At 45.8% G+C, this 17,681-nt stretch overlaps 1 protein-coding gene across 1 annotated transcript; it reads right to left on the bottom strand.

The window, feature by feature from the left end:
• Window positions 1-202: 202 nt before the first annotated feature.
• baz1b (bromodomain adjacent to zinc finger domain, 1B) lies at window positions 203-15,830 on the bottom strand. Its single transcript, XM_069721807.1, has 21 exons — window positions 15,031-15,830; window positions 13,178-13,294; window positions 12,199-12,343; window positions 11,612-11,804; window positions 11,301-11,422; window positions 10,906-11,103; window positions 10,631-10,819; window positions 9,217-10,531; window positions 8,710-8,874; window positions 8,385-8,523; window positions 7,724-7,887; window positions 7,390-7,504; window positions 7,180-7,278; window positions 6,797-6,974; window positions 6,211-6,396; window positions 5,915-6,062; window positions 5,033-5,180; window positions 4,459-4,574; window positions 3,542-3,678; window positions 3,288-3,394; window positions 203-3,191 (listed from the first exon to the last, which is right to left on the bottom strand). The coding sequence occupies exons 1-21, from the start codon at window positions 15,147-15,149 to the stop codon at window positions 2,477-2,479; spliced, it is 4,815 nt and encodes a 1,604-aa protein (XP_069577908.1). The 5' UTR covers window positions 15,150-15,830; the 3' UTR covers window positions 203-2,476.
• Between the last annotated feature and the right edge of the window lie 1,851 nt (window positions 15,831-17,681).

Here is a 17,681-nt window from a genome sequence, read left to right as displayed (position 1 = left end):
CAGCCACCGACAGCTTCACCTTTTCCAATGTTTCCACAGAAAGGTTTTAGTCCAAGTTGCTCGTCGCTCTGTGAATAATGGTGCTATTTATCATCTGTTGTGTCAAGTTTTGGCTTCAGCAAGTCATGTTTGCAGACAAATTGGCTTCTATGCACACAGATTCAGATGTTCTGAGAAAAGAGCCAACACCAGAGAGTAAGACAATTGTTTGATATTTTATTAAAAAGTAAAGAAGACATAACTTGGCCGTCAAGGCGAGCCCGTTTTCCTCCCTGTTCATCGTCTTATCACAAGGTTTTACAGATGGCAGTGATGTCTGGCAGTCTGACCTGGGGACACTCATCAGCTCAACACAAATAAAACAGGGAAAACTACGGTCTTCGTCCATAGCCTTTATTGGAAATTCTTTACATGTGAATCCTCCGAACCTGCCCGAAACCCAGCTTTAGAGACTATAAATATATATATAAAAAAAGGAAGTGTAAAAGAATTTTGCAGTTCCTCCAAGAATAAAGAAAGCATTTACAGTCAGGTCTCATTTTTAAGAAGGGCAGTAACCTTTTGCGTGTTCGTTGAAATGTCAAAATGTCAGGAACAAAAGCCGAATTTAAACAAAAACAATAGAGAGTGGGGGGGAGGAGGGGGTGGGACGATCAGTGGCCGTTCAGGAGCGGGGAGGTGTGGATGATGACAGCACCAGTAAAACACAGGCGCGAACAGCACACGCGCGCATTGCTGGCAACCTCGCCAAAAACTCCACAGAAACTTCTGTCCATTCAGAGTCAGGTGTTCCTGTGGAGGGTGTTGTGTCCATTTCCCGGCCCACTGTGTAGAACTTACTACAAAATAATCGCGAGAGCCAAAATAAACCAGCGCCATGAAGCCCCGCTGTTCTTTGATGGGACCGGTGAGAACACAAAGCAGTGGGAGTCAGGTGGTTCAAGAGTGCAGCTGCGACTGAGTTACTTGTAAAATGCTGTGTTCAAAGTGCAGGAACAGAGCACCACCTGGTGACCGAACCAGGGGGCGTGCTGGAAAACCTTCATTATTTATTTATTTATTTATTTTTTATTAATCGAAGGAGCTGCTTCAACCCACGTTTTGCGTCGGGAATTTCGTTTAACTGAACGGCGGGGCCGTCCTGTGTTTGTTATGAAATGTACAATTCCTGCTGTGTCTCCGAAAAGCAAAAGAACACCAACATGTTATCTGCGCTGACTGAGAGCCCTGGTTAAACCTCGCAATTTACTGGATGTGATTAAGATTCACTAACAAGTAATCATTTACAATACCAAATAAAATGTGCAAAAAATATCAAATATCCAAAAAAATGCCCGTTTTTCTTAACAAACATCACATTTGTCGTTTTAAACACTGTTTACAAATGTTTATGCACATAATCATTAAAGTATGGTCCTGCAGCTGCTGGCGTATTTAGGTGCACTTTCACACAGGAGGAGTGCAAACTGTGGGATCATTTGAGGTACCGGTTCTTTTAAAGTGGCAGGGCACTACAGAGGAGGAAAGGCTGCTCAGCTCCGCAAGCCAAGACTGAGACTCCCAAGTCAGGACCCTGAAAACGTCTTGGCACCAAGAGCTGATATGAAACTCTTTTTTTTTTCTTTTTTTCATACACCACTAAAGGTGACGGGACTACGAGTGTGTTCTGCAGTCTCAACCAGCTTTGGACAATAAATTTTTATCCTCTGCTGGAGAAAAAAAAAAAAAAAAAAAAAACTACAACTAGTAAAATCCTATCATGTTTATCTAAAGACTTGCATTTAACCAAAGATAAATTGGTAATTAACAGTAAGAGCAATTTACAGGTGTGGGGGGTGGGGGGGTGTGTGTGTGTTAAGTACACAGACACCATCTCTTGTCGTCAGTGGAAACACAAGGACTTGTCACAGAGATGTGGGCGGGACTAACGTCTGACAGCAAGATTTACTTCTCCTGAAACACGGCAGTAAAGTGATGGCTCGACTACGTGTGCCAAGAGTGAAGACAGACCTCTGATTACACCGTACTGGTGTTTGGACCGAGCAAATGTAGAAACAAAACAAAACAAAGCGGTTCACGGGACAACATTCAGGTCAAATTACACTTGTGTGAGGTTGTCCACGTGGAACTGAAATTTAAATCAAAGAGTCTTCAGTGTTATTGAGGACCTCATTATTTCAAATGTCTCATTTTCTCTTGGTTGAAAAAAAAAAAACATCACCAATATTAAACATGTTACAAATATAAATCACTTTTCCTCTGTTGTTTTTCAAAATATGAACAGAAATTCCTGAACACAAAACGAGTCCTTCTGAGGATCAAGTCCCGCTGGCTGTAGGAGGAGGAGATGGAGAGCTCGTGGTCTTTTTTTTTTTTTTTTTTTTTTTTTTTTCAGTGGAGCGGGACAGATGTTTTTTTTTTTTTTTTTTTTTAAAGCAAGTAGAGATGACAAAAGAGCAAAACAGCACCCTGGATTTCACGAGCGTTTCTGTCTCTTGGAATGTCGCTGCTGGCCGGGCCGGTCCTCGTCGCTGCTCGCGCCCCCACCGTCGCCCCGGAACCCCCGCTGACGAGTTCTCCGTGTGTCCCGCTCGCCATCGCTGTCCTGCTCCCTGTAATCCTTCTTGCCCGAGGTGGCAGAGGTCCGCTTACTTCTCCTCCTGCCATCATCGTCGTCCTCATCTTCCTCCTCCTCCTCGTCCTCTTCTTCGCTCTCGCCCTCCTTGCGTCCCCGGCCATTTCTGGTTTTCTTCCTGTTTGATTTGCCATTTTGTATCTTCTTCTTCGGGGTCTCTTCTTGCTCTTCATCCTCCTCCTCGTCCTCGTCCTCGTCCTGCTGCTGCTGCTCTTCTTCTTCCTCCTCCTCCTCCTCGTCCTCCTCCTCTTCCTCAGAGGTCGCAGGGGCTTGGCTGACACGCTTGCGCGAGCGCCGGCGGAGGTAGCTGAGGCCGGGCAGCAGCTTCTGGAGCAGCTCGGTGAACGTCTGCTCCGTCTTGACCATGCAGGAGAGCACGGTGCTGCCCTGCTGGTTGTATTCTTCTGCGTTGGAGAAGACCAGTTTCACGTCTTCCAGGAAGTCCTGGGCGTGGCGGTACGAGGTCCGGCTGAACTTTCCCAACATCGTCTGGAAATCCATGGGCTGGGAGATGATGTCCAGGTAGTCCTCCGCCTCCTCCGAGGAAACGGGCTCCCTGAAAAGAGGGGCAGAGCATGTGATGAACGCCGCGGCAGGAGACCCACCATGCTCTCTTCCGGGTGTCTCACACGGATGATGGGTGTTTGCTCACCTGAAAGGCCAGCTGTAGCGGAATTTCATCAGTTTCTTGAGGACCTCCTCACATCTCTCCAGCTCCAGCGCCTGCCTGCGCACTCCTGTGTGGGAACTCTGGCGCACCTGAAGACCCGGCGCACACGACCAACAATGAGAGCGAATAAACAACATCAGACTGATTTGTTCTCTGCTCTCAGTGAAAGCGTCGATCACAAATGGCCGCCGGGTTACGTGGATATTCTTGAAATGAGCGTCTTTGTGGTTTCTCACCAGTTCGTCGATGTCTGCAGGGCTGTTGGGGCCCGTCCTCTGCTTGCTGCTCTGAGTACTCGAAGAGGCCTTCTTGGGTTTACTTTTGGAGCTTTTCTGCCGAGACGAGGACTGCTTATTTTTCTTCCTTGGTCTCACTGTTGAGCAAAAATAAAGTGATGATGATGATGATGAAAACCAACTGACATGTGCACACGCTCCAATTGTGCTCTTGAAACCTGAAATATCAGCTCGATTAGTGCTTAATTGTGACATTTAAAAAAAGGTGGGATAAAACCAATCCCAGACCACCGTGGAGTGAACACTAGACTTGTCAGAGCCTCACGCTTGAAATGAGAAAAATAATCAGCTTTCCGGTGCACCCACATCCTCTCCCGAACCGTTCAGCATCGATGCACTAAACTTCGACATGGTTATCGTTGATGTGCAGGCCTGAGCTGACAGCGGGGATCATCCTGCCACATACTCCGAGTGAAGCCGGAGTGACGCGTTCGTAGCTTCAAAGCAAAGTCCAGACCTGAGCTGTGCTACATGACAACGCACAGACAATAGAGACGGAAAGACGACCAGGGCTGAAATTCCCCATCAGCATTCCTCTCATTCCCAACCATCGGCACGAAGGACGCTCCTCTTCCAAAACCAACTCCGGTCTTTTTTTTTTCCTTCTTTTTTTTTTTTAACGACAATTTGACCTATTTATTGTCTTCTCTTATTTTTGCTTTGTGACTCAGTTTGTAATACAAAAATGTATTGATGACATAAGGACTCCAGTTTTGAGTACATCTAAAATGTGACTGCAACATTTGGTCACATTCATCATCATCATCATCATCATCATCCGTTTACTGATGAGTACAGGAAACCGTGACCTGAAACTTTGTCATCATTTGTCATCGTTTTCCGTCGCCGATACTCACAGCTGTGCCCCATGGCTTTGTAGTCGTTCTCCTCCTCGTCCTCTTCGTCTTCTTCCGAGTCCTCCTCTTCCGAGTCCTCCGAGTCCTCCTCTTCATCGGTGTCTTGGTTGTAGTTCCTGCGAAGGAAAAGTTACGTAAAAAAAAAAAAATCCGAACACACGTGATAAAGAAAAAAAAAGCACACAAAACACAGCTTCCATTGACACTTCTACTTCACCGGCAGCACACGTTTCTTTCCAGCTGTATTCATGTTTCCACTTGTTATATATATAAAAGCAAATGTGTTTTGTACTCATTGGCAGTTACCATGACAGCAGCCCGACTAGTGTTTATGAAGTGTGACATTTCTTGACAGGAGAGAACACAACCCACAGTCTTATTATGTGTGCATGCAGATTGTAACCCGCTTCATACTGTATCTCCTCATTTCGGCTAGATTTTATGACTGTTTTAGGCTGTGACAACCTTCAAATACAAATACCTGGTCAATAAAATGTAAGCCGTGTGATACGTGCCTCTGTAACCGCCTCAGTGTAACACAATGAAGAACAGCCAGCACAAAGCGGGCCGTTACCTTGAGCGGGAGCCACGTCTGGCCACAGTCGGCTGGCAGGCCGGACACAGCCACTCTCCGGCGGGGATGCGGTACAGGGCCGGTCGCAGGCAGAACAAGTGGAAGGCCTTGTTGCACTCATCACACAGGATGAGTTTCTCATCGTCACCTGGAAGAGATCAATATAGACCGTAAGGCTCAGTTAAAGGACTTCATCCTGTTTTCCTCAATTTCACTCCTCCATAGTCTTCGCCTTCCCTGATCTTCCCTCCCTGAGCGTTTCATGCACATTCATACTTGCGTGTCTGTGCTACTGTGCAGATAACCGGGCTTTTACCGTCCTCTCATCACCGCAGGGTTACCTGTCGGCCTGCGGAGCTGTCGGCTCCGTATGTAGACCTGCCTGACACAACTAGTCTGTCCTGCTCTGAGCCTCCTGCTGCTGCTGCTGCTGCTCCTGCCCTGCTGGCTGGATCTGGGCCTACACGCCATGAGCTTCAACACAGACGGGTTCTGCATGAGCACTAGACAGGAAGCAGAAAATGGTTTGGGTAGTGCAGCGCTGCTTCTCTTAAACAGGACTGACTGTCCACGATTTGTCAGGTTGACATGCAGGTAACAACACGATATTCCAACAAATCTGGAGTAAAACATTGGAGTTGTACAGTTAGTGCGAGAGGAAAAAGGGCAAATGACATTTTTGCTAGCTATGAGCTGGGGTGGTCTCTGAAGTAGTTTTGTTTGTGCTCTCAATGGTGCCGAACTGCATGTAATTACAGTCACAGCACAGAATATTAAATAACAACTAAAAACCGTCCTCTTTTTAACCCGTGAAGCACGTCTGCACGTTTTACATACTTTTCTGACCAAACGAGTGTGACAGCAGAGGAAAAGCCTCCTGACCTTTCCTGCGACAGACTTTGCAGCGAGCGTTCTCGGCAGACATGTCCCACTTTATGCAAGCGTCCAACATTCCCAGCAGCACGTGCATGCGGGAAAAGGTCTGGGCCTCTCGGATAGCCGTCTTCCACTTCTCCACCGCCGTGGCCACCTGAGGGGAAAAGTTCCACGTTGCACAGCGTTTAACAGCTGACATTTATGCAGAGCTCGGTGATGTGGGCGGCTTAGAAAACCGCTGCACTCGTTGACCTCGTTATCGGCGAGACGCCGACAAGAACATCGCAGCTTCGTTTTCTTACCTTGGCCTCCTCTGCCAGTCTCTTCTCCTCGTCCACCTCTTCAGCCTTGCTGCTTTCTTCCCCGCCTTGCCTTCTCTTCTTTTTCTGCTTGGGGGCCATGAAGCCCTGCAGGAACTTTTTGATGACACAGGCCTGAATAGTGATGATGCACTCGCCAAAGTCTTTCAAGCTGTCCATGTTGTTCAACTGTGAAACGAGGATGAAGCAGAGCTATGAAATACAAGGCTTTGTGCAAAAGGCAAATATAAAGCATGAGCTGTAACATGTTATTGTATCATAAAACATTAAGAGTTTCACACAAATTACAATATTGTCAAACTATATTATAGGTTTTATGTTGTTTTTTTTTGTTTTTTTTAGTCCGTGTACAGAATTAGTCCATGTAAAGCACTTCAACAGAATTATATTTGTTTCCTACCAAATCAAAATACCACCTTGCATTTGAACAAGTTATGTGATTTTGTTAACGCCCGCAAAAGGATTAACATTTTGAATGGTGACAGAAGAAACTACACATTTCTCAGTCTTTAGTGAATATCGGTATTTAATTTCCACTAATATTGTATGTGGTTAGACAAATAATCACCTGATCTTCAATGTCGGTGTTGTCATCCAGGTATCCCAGGCCTCCCTTCTGGAGTCGTGAGGCTACTTCCTGGATGTCGCTGCGCAGATATTTAAGCAGCTCTGTGTAGCCGTCACAGGTCCTGAGGCCCAGTTTGGGCTTACGAGTCAAATGGATGGAGTGGAGGATGTCCTGGTACCTGGAACAGAAGAGGAACAGCTTGGTGTTCAGTATTTACTTCAGTTACGGCTGCTGCCTTAAAATAGTGAAACAGAAAGCAAAAGTGTCAACAGCATGTTGCAACATTAGTCCATCAGATGGCTGAAAGCTGGTGGGAGCACAGGGCGGGATAGTATTATTGTGCATGTGGAAATAATTATCTCTTATAATGAGAGTCCATTCACCTGCTTTGTATCTTTGCCCTCAGTTCGCTCTCTCTGACTCCCTGAGGATGAAGACTTTCCACTAGCTCTTCCAGCTCCACAGGATTGTCACATATGCACCTGGATTCAGAGGCGGGAAAGTTAGAACGCAGAATAAAAGGATAAAATGGATCCAATGAAAGTGGGGGGAAAAACAACAACAACAACAACAACACAGAAGTAGGTTCTTACCAAAGGTTCTGCCCCTGTTTGGGAACTGTAGTTTCTATACAAACATCAAGTGCTGCTCCCTGCTGGACTCCTTCAGTAACAGCACCGTCTATACTGCCATCATCCTTTTCAGCTCCTGCTGTGTAAACAATCATTTATTATAGCCACTATTTTGTCACAAAAAAATACAAATTATAAAAACAATCTAAAAAAAAAATTCCCCCAAAAAACCCATAAACTAACAAAGCAAACCAAAACAGACATGAAACTGAAAAAGGCTAATAAGATTAATTTTTTTTTAAAGAAACCAACAGAACACTTTGTGATAAATAAGGATAATTAAAACTGACTGTACCTTGTGAATCCGGAGGTGCGGCTGCCTCTCCGTCCTCCTCTTCGTCCACCTCGGGCTCAGCTGGTTTGTCCTCTGGTGGAGGAGTGAAGCTGTAGTCGATGCCTTCGTGCACCCAGCCTTTCTCCACGTACAGACCGGGAACCACGTCAGAGAAAAGCCAGTATCTGAACAGAAATATCACACAACGATGGTTAGAATTTACCAACACGACACAAAGAATTTAAAGTCGTTGTGCAGACACTGATGAGCAGAAACATCATAACCGCTCCTGCTTGATGTCCCGTTGGTCCTTCGACTGCCAAAGCCAGCTCCGACGCACCAAACGCAAGGACTCGGGGCACGTTAAGAGGATCCTCACGCTCCGGGTTTGTCCCGGCCCAGTAGGAGCTCACCACCGCTGACCGCCAACGCACTCAAACGTTGTTGTCTGATCATAATGGTTTTACCTGTACATTTCTCTCCCAGAGCGGATATGCTGCCAATGACAACCAACCGTTCTCTTACCGTTTCATACATCCAAGACCTTGACACGTCCTGTTGTTACAAGACAATCGGACTTCTTTTTTTTTTTTTTCTTTGCTTCCTCCGTGGGGCAGACACAATGTTTTGGCTCATCTGTGTAAATTCTTTAACCATAACCGTGTGTGCGTGCAGCACCAACCTGTTGTGACTTCTGTCTGTCCCCAGTGGAGTCCTGCGCATCACCTGCCTGGCTTTGGTTATTCCATCCTGAAAGGCCCTCTCTGCAGCAACTCTCTGCTTGCGCAACCGCTCCTCTTCAGCCTCCTTCTCCATTCGCTCTAGACAGCAAGAACAATGACGTCATGAGGTGCTCTGGATCAAAATTGTAATGATAATATTTTTCTGTCGGAGCAAAGGCATGCAAAGAAAAAGAAAATGAACGCATGTGTAACACATTACATCGGCAATAAGGCTCAACATTGTCTAAAGAAAGCACCTTCCGAAACACCTGCGACAAAGTTTACCTTTGTTCTGTCGGTCCATCTCCTCCTTCTCCTTCTTGGCCTGCATGGCCATCAGCCGCCTGCTCTTCACCGAGCTGATCATGTCCTCTGGCTCCGGCTCCGGCTCCGGCTCCACCTTTACTTCTTTCTTGCTCTCCTTCTTACCCCCCTCTTTTTTCTTTTCACCTTTGACCCCAGAAAATAGAAAAACAAAAATCAGTATTGTGGTGTCGGCTTGTACTTTACACATTCACACAATTTAAGGACATTACTCACAGACTAATGACTAATGACAGGCCAAAAGATAAAATTATTTCTGACAATTTTACAAAGGATAATCAGAATATATTTATGTTACAAGCAGTCCATAAAAAGTTTCATTTATATTTTATGGGTGTTAAATGAGGTTTTCAGTGTATTTCAATAAGTGAGTAAAGATAGTGAAAGTTCAGTAATAACAGCATCAGATCATGTTATTTGAGTCACAACAACATTTCCTTTGCAGGTAAAGCTGATGCTCCCGCCTACCTTTGCTCTCCATCTCCTTTCGCATCTTCTTCTCAGCCTTCTTGCGGTCATTCACCTCTTTCAGCATTGCCAAACGCTCCTTCCACAGCTCGGCTGACCGCTGCTGCTTTGCATCAACATGGTCTTCCACCGAGTACGTCATGAGGATGCGGTGGCATAGTGCCACCAGCAGGTTGACCTTCTCTTCCGGGCTCAGCTCGAACACCTCGATTGTCTCAAGCTTCTCCAGGAACTCACTGGTTACCACGTCATCAAAGCCGCCCACGGCCCCCGAGTCGTCCGAGCCCTGGTTGCTCTCCTCTCCGTGAGCATCGCACGGCCGCAGGCACAACCTTGCCAGCTCTGACACAGAGTGCATGGTGAGGGGGATCTCAGATAAGTGCATGTCAAGCTCATTGTAGCCTTCGGCCAGCTCATCCTGCAGCAGCGTTTGGAGCAGCACGACCAGCACACGGTTCAGGTAGAGGAAGCCGGACCGCTCCCCGGCCAGCGCCTCCATCAGAGCCACTGCTGTGATGGGATACTGGTCATCTGGCATCAGCAGCCCTGCATAGCAGTGAAGGAAGTCCACGACCATGGCCACATTTCCAAACAGGGTGTTGGGCAGCCCCTCGGGCATGTCTACGAGCTTGAATGTCGGCAGAGTCTTGCCACCTTCGATCTCTTGGTCCTCGTACCTACGAGATTGTTCGCGGCGGACCAGCATCTCCTTCTCACGTCTCTCCTTGGCCTTTTCTCTCAACTTCTCTTTGAGCTCCTGACGCTTCTTCTTCAGCTCCTCATTCCTTTCCTCTTCGCTCATGGCTGCCCATCGCTTCTTCTGCTCCAGGAGCTCCCAGCGTTTCTGTACAAGTTCCTTCAGCTCCTCTGGCAGACGACCACGATCGTCTGAGGACAAGGTCTTTGCAGCTTTGGAGATGAGGGAGGACAGGGCGTTCTTCTTATCCTCTTTTCCCTTGTTCTCTTTGTAGTAACGAAGGAGGTGGAGAGCCATAGGGTGCAGTGGCTTCCCCAGTTTAGGAGTACCCAGGCCGGTACTACGGGCTCTTTTTTTAGGGCTGCCTGCAGCAGTGCTCTTAGCCAGATGTAGCAGAGTCATCTGCTTCATCTTTGGTGTCTTCGCACCAGCTTTACCGTCCTTTTTAGAGGCTTTGAGAACATTGAGCTTCTTGTCGCCGCTCTTTCCAGTTTTCTTTCCCTCTTTCTTGTCCCCTGACTTTCTGCCAGATCTTGGAGTGGAGGGAGCTGAGCTTTTGCCTTCTCCTTTCTTTGGAGTACCGGAGTTCTTTACCTTGAGTGGAGAACCATTTATTTTCTGAAATGCAGACACAAGAACCCATTAAGCAAAGCTTGGACTTTTAAGGGCTATTATATCTTAACTGAGACTTGATGTTTTGCATGAAAGGCGGCTAACCTGCATGTGGCCCCAGATGGTGGGACTTAGGGGCATGCCTAAAGCATCTTTCTTCTTTTTCCTTTTCTTCTCTCCCTTCTCGTTTCCTGAATCCTCTCCTGGAGTGTCGGCGGCCTTCAGCTTCTTGCTGGGTTTACCTTCTGGAGAAGTCAAGCTCTTCCGCTTCGTAGAGGGATTCTCAGCCAAAAACTTGAGACAAACAAAAGAAGGTGAGCCGAGAGCAAGCAACATTTGTCATTCCAAAAATATGCAAGAACATACGATGCGCAAATTACCTTGTGCGGGTCAAGAAGAAAGTCACTGAACTTGCTGGGCAGGTTAAATTTCTTCACCAGTTCATCTTCAACCACCCATGGAGCACTTTCTCCCATGCCCAGCCTCAGAGCATAGTGCCTGATGAAGTAGCGCATGATCTCCTTGGTTGGAGGGCGCTCCGTTCTATTAAGACTGTCTGTTGGGACATCGCTAATCACCTGTGACAGAAATTATTTAAAAATTGTAAAGTCAGTGCAGACCTCAAAAGTCCATACACGGAAATTTAAGATATTGATTCACAAAATTATGACAAAAATGGTCTGCTATGGAAAAATAATATATGAATAAAATCAAAATAGGATTAACTTGTCAGGGACAGAAGTCTAGACACCATCTGTTAACATGAGAAACACACCTTGTCCTCATTGATGAGCTTCACGTCGTACTTATGTGGAAGGAACTTGGGCATTACCCATTTCTTCTTCTCTTCTTTCATGGCAGTGGGAAGTTTCCTCGGAGAACGCCGTGCTCTATCACCTGAGAGCAAGCAATACAACAATTTATTTTTTCTAAATGAGATTTTTATTTTTAGGAATATAAACGTGTTTTAAAAGTAAAATGCAACGAGGTAAAATAAGTGGAAAGAGGGAAAATGAAAACACCTAAACGAAGAAAGTGAATGAAATAAATTCTAAAGTACGACTATTAAACGTGATTAGCACTCACTCAGACTCTCCCTCCTGTTCTCCTCCTCTCTCTGTTGCGGCTCCTTCCTCTGGTTTTCCTGGCTCGCGTTCTCCTTGTCGCTGGATGGAGAGTCACAGGCACCTTCAAGCTTTTTCTCCCCGGACTCACCTTCTGGGTTTTCTAAGGGATGGATCTTTACCACCTTCACTCGCAAACCTTTGTCCTTCCCCACCTGAAGTGAAAAAGTCTTGTGAGTCAGAATAGACCAACTAAACACCAGCTTATCACTGTGCTACCACCAACATTATAATCAATAATAATTTGACATCAGAACAGACTTTATAGGGGGAAAAAAGCGTTTTTGTGCATGATTGAATTTTTTTTAATACATTTTAAAAGACCCAAAACCAACCAAATATTAATCTCAATGTGTTGTTATGTTTTGATAAATGGTCAAATTAGCCATAATTTTAAGGGCGGCTGATCAGTTGTTCAAAATACAAAACACCTTGTGTAGTCCTCTACAGATAAGATTTAAAGTGACAACTGAATGAGTTATTAGCACTGGAGGGATCTTGAGATCCATGTTACATAACACACAAGTATATTTGAGAAGTCAAACTGACCAGAAAGTCGCACTCTTCACCCACAGCGTACTTGGTGAGGATTTCCTTCCAGGCCATTTCAACCAGTTTGTCTAAAGACACTGTGTTGTGGTGGACCATCTCAAGGACGGGCTTCTCAAACCACTGGGGATACTCCTCCTGAAGCCTGCACACACACACAACACGAGCAGTTAACAAACGTGAAGATGACGTCCAGTGCAGTCAGTCTTGCACTGGGATCATTTTGTACTCAGGAGTTGGTGTGAAACACATCGGTGTGACAGGAGCATTCAATAACAGGGCAACAAAGGACTGGGAGTGTCCAGTAGGGGGAGTAAAATCTCTTGGATGATACAATTAGACAGCGCTTAAATACAGCTCAAGAGCCTGAGTGACTTGAGCCCTGGGCAGCTGAGGACTGCTCTCCCCAGTTTGCCTCGGCATCTCTTTGGGCTACATATATAATTTAGTTCACCCTTCCTCTTGCTACGATCACATTTGAACTCGGTGTATGTACACCTGTTTGGTGACGAGAGGACTGAGCTAATCTATCCCTCCCCCTTGTCAGATCAGGATAAGCGAACTCTCATCAGGCCATTGCAGATTCAAGGATGACTCAATCACTCACCCTCTAAATAGAATGGGAGGAGGAGCACCACATGTATCCAATCAGAGCAAAGCAGTAAGCCTTGTGACCTTCACTGGGAGAGTATGGCTCTTTGTTGATACTAATGTTAGCGTGGCTATTCTGTACTTTTTGCCACCGGTGCATCTCAATAGCTAGCAGAGTTTTATATAGTTAGATATTTATGAGGACCAAAGATTTACCAAACATCTGAATGCAAAGCGTAGCGACCAACGCAGCTGAGCCTATGTATTATTCACTTATGTAACAGCCATTACAAAATCTCTACAGCCTGTTGACGAACATCGGCAGAGGAGACCAACGGTTCACACAATCACGACCGTGCACATAGAAAGCGTCGGCTGTAATACTAACAGTTCAGTGACTTCTTGTTCCTCCTCCCATGCTTCTTTGTGCGTGAGCTGGTTGCTTCCAGTGCTCTTGCATGTCCAGATGCGTTCACTGTACCTCAGCAATCGTGCCTCGTACTCGCTGTAGCATTTTGTCAAGGAAATTACAATACTCGCATGTAAACAGTTCCACCGTTAGGCTTTTTCCTTAGTAATAAAAACAAAACAAAACATGATTACATTACACTATCACAGTGGTGTCAGTAGAGAGAGGCAGAGGGACACCCAACATACAAAGGCTTTTCAAAACAAAATCCAACCGGGTGGTTCGGGCTGGGCTTTATGAACAGAATCAAATACCACAATACCTTTGATCAAATGCCTCGATATCAATATTGTAAGGATGACCATTGGTGCTTTCACAAAATATTCACATCATGAGATTTTTGTTATATAATAATCAGTAATGTGTGTATAATGACAACGTGGCTAAAGTCAAATGATATAACAGCTCGATCGGTCCGTAGTGTTCATAAAATGACAACACCTTACTGTCATGCAGCCTTCAAGACTGGAAAAAGACGACAGTTTTAATATCCAAAACCTGAGACAATATCGGTCATGTCTTGACACGATCAAATATCGATATATTGCCCAGCCCTGTTCGTGGGTTGCACTCAAACCAACATGACAGGAAATGGGTTAGAGGCCTGTTACGAGTAATAATTGCAAGGGAAGTTGTCGACAGCACGGGGCCACCAAAAGTTGCCCGAAAAAGTAAAACATACTTGTGTGGGTGACGGATGGGACTCGGAGGTTTGATGCTGCCTCTGATGACCGAAAACAACCAACAAAGCGTCTCCGAGTCATTTCTTCTGTTCCCACCGATGGGTCAGTGGAAGAAGCTCGACGAAGGCGTGCGAGGAAAAGTTCAAACACAGCCACCAACAGTTCAATCAACACGTCGGCTATTTCACTTGCAGGAATTAAAAACAAACAAACAAACAAAAAAATCTTCTCCCAACTCGTGACACCACATTTTAGGACCACTTTTTTGTTGTTGTTGTTGCTCTGGCCTCGTGTCTCACATTAAAGCTGACAACTGGCTTCACAACCTCGCTGACAGTTTCGGTTCTCCGGCGCCTTGAAGCGACCACACGAGCACCCTGTGAACCAGAGGGTGAAGTTACCCACGTACACCAGCAGAAACTCTCCGACCTAAAAGACAAACGCCGTCTTAAAAAAAATCAGGGAGCACTTGTCAAAAGTCAGCTGTTTTCTCCACCCGTCAAAAACTCCCTAAAGGGAAGCCGTCTCTAAAGATGCTCCGACATTTACCAGCTAACTCAAGACGAGGCTATTGTGACATAATGGGGATACCTCCGTTAGCAGCGTGCGAGCTAACCCTGTTAGCATCCGTAGCTGACAAGCGGGGCCGTAAAAGATTGAAAGTGACAAGACGCTTTTTTTGTTGTTGTTGTTTGTTTGTTTGTTTGTTTGTTTTGGGGATCTATTTACAATCTCACCGGGCACGAGTCAACGCGCCGCGTGCCTTTTTAAAAGCCTCATCTCCCCGCTTGGCTTTAGTTAAATAATCTAGCAGCAGCGGCGGTGATCAGCGAAGCGATCCGGACGGGAGCTTCGCGAACTGGTGGTCCGATGTGAAACTGTGTACATGCCGGCGGGGGGGGGGGGAACTCAAAAACGTCAAACTCACGACTAAATCGGTGCTTCGGCTCTCCGGTCCTGCGCACGTGACAAGCGGGAGCACCGATTCAGCTACGCGGGTAGACAAAGGGCGAGCAGTGTGTGTGTGTGTGTGTGTGTGTGTGTGTGTGGCCGGCTGTGAGCGAGCATCGGCATCACGTCGAAGGATACTCTTTGTTCCTGAAGGCCTCCTTGGTGTGCTCGATGATGAAGACCTCCTCTCCCGGGCCTGGTAGCTCGGCTAGCGGCTTAGCCAGCGGGTACGGTTTCCGGCCCAGAAGCGGTGCCATTTCAAATCCAGGAGGTACACAAAAAAAAAAAAAAAAAAATTTAAAAAAAAATAAAGGTCTTCTAGGCAACGAGCTGGTACACCAAATCCGCACTAGTATGTCGCCGAGGGGGCCGAGGTGCTAACGCCGTCTCACGTTACCGCCGGCAGGCCCGGCACTCAGCGTGGAGCAGCTAGCGGACTAGCTCGGGTTGCTATCTGGTTGCAAAACAATAACAGTGCGCTTCTTGCCGCCGGCCTCATCGCATCATCCTGCGCTCCTCACGTCGCGGCGTCATGTTGGAGGTTTTTTTTTTTTCTTTTTTTCTTTTTACACACACAAGTGTCTTTACACGCTGTCGGACTTGTTTTCCCGGGATAGTTGGTCAACTTCAGGTGGACATGAAGCGACACCCCGAAATCAAACTCGCGGCAACAGTCAGGTCGCAGTTCAGCAGGCGGTCTGGCGCGCTGTGTCGTCCCGACCAAGTCTTTGTGAATTAAGCCCGTTCTCGTTCGGACATTATTCGCCGCATTGTTCGTACGGTCGGAGCTTCTTTTTCTTATCAGATACCAGCGTCGGTAAGTGCAAAAAGAAAGTAACCTGAATCAACCAAGAGGTTAATTCCTTGTCGAAATGGCGGGAGTTTCTATTCCACCGGTACAATTCCGTACACCGTCAGAACTCCGTTTCCCCGGCAGCAAGCGGCGTCGCAGGCACCTCCCGCCCCCTCTCCGCGTTCATTGGCTGCCTCCGAGAGGCGCCGTCATCGAATTGGTAGGACTGTCTCTCATTGGCTGATATGGCCCGTCTATTGTCAGTGCAGGGCAGCCACTTTAAATAAACCACGCCCGAATAGAATAGAAACTAGAGGCTAGAGGTCAACTGATGACAAAAGCATTTTTATGGCATATTTAATTCATTAATACCAAAACATTTGTCCATAGTTTGATAATGTATGTATTCAAAACTAATGTGAAATTAATTCCTATTTCAATTATCACATTAATTGTTACACCCATTGTCTGGGCTCCATTTTGAACAGGTCTGATTAGACAATGGGTGTGTCAACTTCAACTGCGTCTGACTTCGTCTGACTTGATGGGATGGTCGGCGAGAGCTGTCGGTGGCTGCAGAGGAGGAGTATTAAAAAAAACTGCCGTCAAGTCGGACACCTTTAGGTGTGTTTGTCACATGATAATAAAACCTGGCAGGAGCGAGGGGCTGCAGTTGCTCTCCTCCGGCTGCAACAGTGGAGAACCTCTTCTGTGACTACACTACTTTATCCTGATAGGTTTAAAGTTTCATCGACACGCATGACGTGATGTTTGTTTTTATTCTAAGACTGTCAGAACAGTTATCACCTGTAGTTATCTCTCCTAATTTATACATCTGCTCCTTCTGTAGCTCAGGTTTTACATCTGGACACAGACACAGTGTAGTTTTACATTCAGCAAGAAAGCTGTAAAAGAGGTTGTTTCTATTAAACATACTTAGATATAATTTGGTGTGTTGAACACTGATGCAAACTGTCTGGTCTGTAAATTTGTCAGTGTCACCTCATCAGTCTGAAATATTGACACTTATATGCTTAAAATACAAACTGCAGAGCAGCTGTGCAGGTGTTCCTGTGGTCTGATTGGTCTATTCTAGCCTGCTCTCTGATTGGCCCATTCTATCCTGCTTTCCCATTGGTCTATTCTATACTGCTTTCTGATCGGTCTATTCTATCCTGCTTCCCAATTGGTCTATTCTACCCTGCTGCCTGGTCTATTCTAACCTGCTTTCCCATTGGTGTATTCTAGCCTGCTTTCTGATTGGTCCATTCTATCCTGCTTTCTGATTGGTCTATTCTCCTGCTGTGTGATTGGTCTATTTTATCTGCTTTCTGATTGGTCTATTCTATCCTGCTATCTGATTTGTCTTTTCTATCCTACTTTCTGATTGGTCTATTCTATCCTGCTATCTGATTTGTCTTTTCTATCCTACTTTCTGATTGTTCTATTCTATTCTGCTATCTGATTGGTCTATTCTATCCTGCTGTCTGATTGGTCTATTCTATCTCGCAGGTTTTGCCTTTCATTTTCACTTAAGCTTATTTCCATTATAAATATATAGCTCCAAATAATAACACAAGTTATGTCAGGGCTCTGAACACAGTGAGGTCCTTACAACAGAAACTCGGGTTTGTACCATGAAACATTACATCATCAATAAGCAACATGCCAACACATACAAATCCGTCCAGCTGTGTCTCAGCAGCAGCTTGTTCACATAACTCTGTAGTTTATATTTTAGAAGTGGAAACCTCAATTATTCAAACTGATGAGCTGACACTGTTTATCCACCCAAATATATTGCTCTCTAGAATTTACTGACCAGACAGTTTACATTAGTTTTGGACACATAAAATTAGATCTAAGTATGTTTAATAGAAACAACCTTATTTTTTCTGGATGTAAAACTACAGCGTGTCTGTGTCCAGATGTAAAACCTGAGCTACAGAAGGAGCAGATCAATAAATTAGGAAAGATAATTGTAGGAGATTACTGC

The sequence above is a fragment of the Brachyistius frenatus genome, unplaced genomic scaffold (genome assembly GCF_029030835.1).
Source record: "Brachyistius frenatus isolate BFR_SWC_R1_liver_20210118 unplaced genomic scaffold, ASM2903083v1 Contig_1, whole genome shotgun sequence".
Classification (NCBI taxonomy): domain Eukaryota; kingdom Metazoa; phylum Chordata; class Actinopteri; family Embiotocidae; genus Brachyistius; species Brachyistius frenatus.
This window is presented reverse-complemented; position numbering and strand designations above follow the sequence as displayed.